This window comes from Phoxinus phoxinus (assembly GCF_949152265.1).
Source record: "Phoxinus phoxinus genome assembly, chromosome: 6".
Lineage (NCBI taxonomy): Eukaryota > Metazoa > Chordata > Actinopteri > Cypriniformes > Leuciscidae > Phoxinus > Phoxinus phoxinus.
Genome location: NC_136881.1, coordinates 39,444,805 through 39,449,804, shown reverse-complemented (window position 1 = coordinate 39,449,804; position 5,000 = coordinate 39,444,805). Strand labels below are relative to the sequence as shown.

The 5,000-nt window shown below is 39.5% G+C and overlaps 1 protein-coding gene across 8 annotated transcripts in view; it reads left to right on the top strand.

Annotated features, from left to right (window-relative positions):
- Positions 1–5,000, top strand: part of peli1a (pellino E3 ubiquitin protein ligase 1a) — a 19,190-nt gene that overhangs the window by 8,407 nt on the left and 5,783 nt on the right. For all 8 annotated transcript variants that reach the window (XM_079616275.1, XM_079616280.1, XM_079616282.1 and 5 more), the window contains exons 3-6: positions 525–654; positions 886–987; positions 2,478–2,675; positions 4,852–5,000. The exon at positions 4,852–5,000 is cut by the window's right edge and continues 40 nt beyond it. In XM_079616275.1, the coding sequence (XP_079472401.1) occupies positions 525–654; positions 886–987; positions 2,478–2,675; positions 4,852–5,000 (579 nt within the window). The remainder of the gene's footprint in view (positions 1–524; positions 655–885; positions 988–2,477; positions 2,676–4,851) is intronic.

Here is a 5,000-nt window from a genome sequence, read left to right as displayed (position 1 = left end):
TGAAGTGAGCGAATAAATAAATGAATCAGTGAATGAAGTGAGCGAATAAATGAATGAACCAGTGAATGAAGTGAGTGAATGTATGAATCAGTGAATAAAGTGAGTGAATGAATGAATGAATAAATGAATGAATTCGTGAATGAATCAGTGAATGAATGAATCAGTGAATAAAATGAGTGAATGAATGAATGAATAAATGAATGAATTCGTGAATGAATCAGTGAATGAATCAGTGAATGAAGTGAGCGAATGAATGAATCAGTGAATGAAGTGAGCGAATGAATCAGTGAATGAATCAGTAAATGAAGTGAGCGAATGAATGACTCAGTGAATGAAGTGAGCGAATGAATGACTCAGTGAATGAAGTGAGCGAATGAATGACTCAGTGAATGAAGTGAGTGAATGAATGAATGAATCTGTGAATGAAGTGAGCGAATGAATGAATGAATCGGTGAATGACTCAGTGAGTGAAGTGAGTGAATGAATGACTCAGATTGTGCACTAACGGTGTGTTTTCCTCACAGCTACAACGGCTCTCTCCCGAACGGAGACCGGGGCAGAAGGAGAAGCCGCTTCGCTCTGTTAAAGAGACCCAAAGCCAACGGAGTCAAGCCCAGCACCGTCCACAGCACATGCAGTCCGCAGACCGCCAAGGTACTCGACCGCTTACACAACCATCCTCTTTACATGACTTTAAAGGTTTTATTGCTCATTCATATGTGTCAAATTGGATCCGCACAAGCCGAGTGTTTAAATGGCTTTTTTCCCTATCATTCCTCACTGTCTAAGGCACGTTAACTCATGTAGCACATCATCTGATCCTCACGTTTCTCTGTGATCTGTTACTCCTGCCTGCTCATGACCAGGGCTTTGGTGTTTCCTCAGGCCATCAGCAACAAAGACCAGCACAGTGTCTCGTACACACTGTCCCGAGCGCAGACGGTGGTGGTGGAGTACACACACGACAGCAACACTGACATGTTTCAGGTGCGTCTTTTTGTTGCTGGATTTGAGCCATTACCCAGAATGCAATAGCCATCATTTCACCGTCTTGGTTAACTATAGAGCCGATATAGTCCGGCTGTGAGTAACCCACTTCTAGCTGTCTTCTGTGCATCTATTCTTGGGTGTAGTTTAGATGTCTATTAAATTTTTACTGTGTCTGGACGGCTATTAGACGTCTTTTAAAACGCAAAATTGCTTGCTGGGTGCCTGTGGAAGCTTGTTTCCGGCACTAAAAGAAGAAAAGAAAAGTAATTGCAACTTTTTATCTGACTTTTTTCTCGCAATTACGAGTTTCTATCTCACAATTATTACTTTTTTTTCTCAAAATTGCAAGATATAAACTTAATTACATGCAATTGACTGTTCGCAAAGACCTGCCCCCCTTAGTTACTGTCGCTATGTCCGACAAGCTACAAGCCGCTCTCACACACACCATGTTCTCACGCAGTGAAAAACACATCGCGGAGCAGAGAGGAGACTGACAACACACTGACAGACAGGACAGACCAGCTTACTTTTGATATTAAACATATTAAACAAAGTCTCACTTTTCTAATGTGGTCATTTTTTTAAAGAAATTTAAACACTAAATACCGTTTTGTGGCTCTTTAATGTGTGACAGATCGCTGTAGCAGTTAAAGCTGCTCGTGAACCGATCATCTCTTCCTTCTAGATGATTTATAGCATCAAATAAACATGAATGAACATCAGGAGGAATGTTGTTTTAACCGCGGAAAGACGTCAGTACACTCCGCTTCTCAAGTTCAAATCCTCCCATGGTAATCTACTAACTCTCCTGACTGCTTTGTCAGACAAAATGGCGGATGATGAAGTATGATTGGTCAGATCACCTGTCAATCAAACTCTCTGCGAAGGGTCAACTGCGAGTTTATATCTCACAATTCTGAAAAAATAAGTCAGACTTATAACTTGACTTTATAACTTGCAATTGCGAGTTTATATTACGCGATTCTGAATTCCAAAATAAAAAGTTGCAATTACAGATTTTTTTTGTTTGTTACCGAAACACCAAAAACTAAATGAACTCCTTCCCCGCCATTGACGGAACTTTCCGTAATTTGTGACACAACGCTTACCCAGCATTGAAATTTATTACACATTACACATCTTCTGAAAGAGTGCATAATCTCCTGATCAAAACACAGGAGAAGAAGAAGCAGAAACAAGCGATATCATATGTAATCATATGCATGTGTAAAATAACGCGATCACCAACATTAAACGGCGTATAAATCAAAACTGCCCAATGTTACTGAACGAAATGTCGACCCAGGATGAGCTTAGTGGGTTTCATTTATCTTGATTGAATTTCCCTTTTTATTCTGTCTTTCAAACACACACATATATACATTAAGCACTGAAAGTTGATCATGTCTGTCATTGATATCTGATGTCTGATTTTGCTCATTTCATCGTTACACAACCCCTATAAAGCATCATTGTTTCTGCAGATCGGCCGGTCCACTGAAAGCCCCATAGATTTTGTGGTGTTGGACAATGCGCCTGGTTGTCACGGTAACAGCGACACGCTGTCGTCTCAGAGCACCATCTCGCGGTTCGCGTGCCGGATCGTGTGTGAGCGAGACCCGCCCTACACCGCGCGCATCTACGCCGCCGGCTTCGACTCGGCCAAAAGCATCTTCCTGGGGGTGCGTCACACACACTCTCTCCTCTCTCACAGTCTCACACACTCATCCATCCATCCACGATGCATTCATGTGTTCACTGATCCTGGAGGGCTGAAAATGAACAAGTGAGTGCGTAAACACATGAAAGGAATGATTGACACTACGGTTCATAAGTTTGAGTCAGTTTGATTTTTTAAAATGTTTTTTAAAGAAATCTGTTCTGGTCACATTAGGCTTGCATTTATTTTATCAACAAAAACCCAGAAAAACTGCAGTATTGTGCAGTATTATTATTTATTTATTATTAAACTTATTTAAAACAAGATTTCTATGTGAATATACTGTAAAATATGATGTATTTCTGTGATCAAATCTGAATTTTCCTGCATCGTTACTCAAATCCACAGTTTTCAGCGATTTGAAGCTCAATGATGAATGGATCAATGAATCCGTGAATGAATGAATGAATGAATGAATCAGTGAATGAAGTGAGTGAATGAATGACTCAGTGAATGGATCAATGAATCCATGAATGAATGAATGAATCCGTGAATGAAGTGAGCGAATGAATGAATCCGTGAATGAAGTGAATGAATCTGAATGAATCAGTGAATGAAGTGAGTGAATGAAGTGAGTGAATGGATCAATGAATCAGTGAATAAATGAACGAATTAATCAGTGAATGAAGTGAGCGAATGAATGAATCAGTGAATGAAGTGAATGAATGAATCAGTGAATGAAGTGAGTGAATGAATGAATCAGTGAATGAAGTGAGCGAATCAGTGAATGAAGTGAGCGAATCAGTGAATGAAGTGAGTGAATGAATGAATCAGTGAATGAAGTGAGCGAATAAATAAATCAGTGAATGAAGTGAGCGAATCAGTGAATGAAGTGAGTGAATGAATGAATCAGTGAATGAAGTGAGCGAATAAATAAATCAGTGAATGAAGTGAGCGAATAAATGAATCAGTGATTGAAGTGAGCGAATCAATGAATCAGTGAATGAAGTGAGCGAATAAATGAATCAGTGAATGAAGTGAGTGAATGAATGAAGTAAGCGAATAAATGAATCAGTGAATGAAGTGAGTGAATGAATGAATCAGTGAATGACTCAGTGAATGGATCAATGAATCCATGAATGAATGAATGAATCCGTGAATGAAGTGAGCGAATGAATGAATCCGTGAATGAAGTGATTGAATCTGAATGAATCTGAATGAATCAGTGAATGAAGTGAGTGAATGAAGTGAGTGAATGGATCAATGAATCAGTGAATGAATGAATGAATGAATCAGTGAATGAAGTGAGTGAATGAATGAATCAGTGAATGAAGTGAGCGAATAAATAAATCAGTGAATGAAGTGAGCGAATCAGTGAATGAAGTGAGTGAATGAATGAATCAGTGAATGAAGTGAGCGAATAAATAAATCAGTGAATGAAGTGAGCGAATAAATGAATCAGTGATTGAAGTGAGCGAATCAATGAATCAGTGAATGAAGTGAGCGAATAAATGAATCAGTGAATGAAGTGAGTGAATGAATGAAGTAAGCGAATAAATGAATCAGTGAATGAAGTGAGTGAATGAATGAATCAGTGAATGACTCAGTGAATGGATCAATGAATCCATGAATGAATGAATGAATCCGTGAATGAAGTGAGCGAATGAATGAATCCGTGAATGAAGTGATTGAATCTGAATGAATCTGAATGAATCAGTGAATGAAGTGAGTGAATGAAGTGAGTGAATGGATCAATGAATCAGTGAATGAATGAACGAATGAATCAGTGAATGAAGTGAGCGAATGAATGAATCAGTGAATGAATGAATAAGTGAATGAATGAATCAGTGAATGAAGTGAGTGAATTAATGAATCAGTGAATGAAGTGAGCGAATCAGTGAATGAAGTGAGTGAATGAATGAATCAGTGAATGAAGTGAGCGAATAAATGAATCAGTGATTGAAGTGAGCGAATCAATGAATCAGTGAATGAAGTGAGCGAATAAATGAATCAGTGAATGAAGTGAGTGAATGAATGAAGTGAGCGAATAAATGAATCAGTGAATGAAGTGAGTGAATGAATGAATCAGTGAATGAAGTGAGTGAATGAATGAATCAGTGAATGAAGTGAGTGAATGAATGAATCAGAACGAATGCATGAACGAACTGATGAACGAGTCTGTTCTCCTCTGTCCTCAGGAGAAAGCGGCGAAGTGGTGGTGCGCTGACGGGCAGATGGACGGTCTGACCACGAACGGCGTGCTGGTGATGCGGCCGCGACACGGCTTCACCGGCGAGTCCAAACCCAGCGCCTGGAGGGAGATCTCGGTGTGCGGGAACGTCTTCAC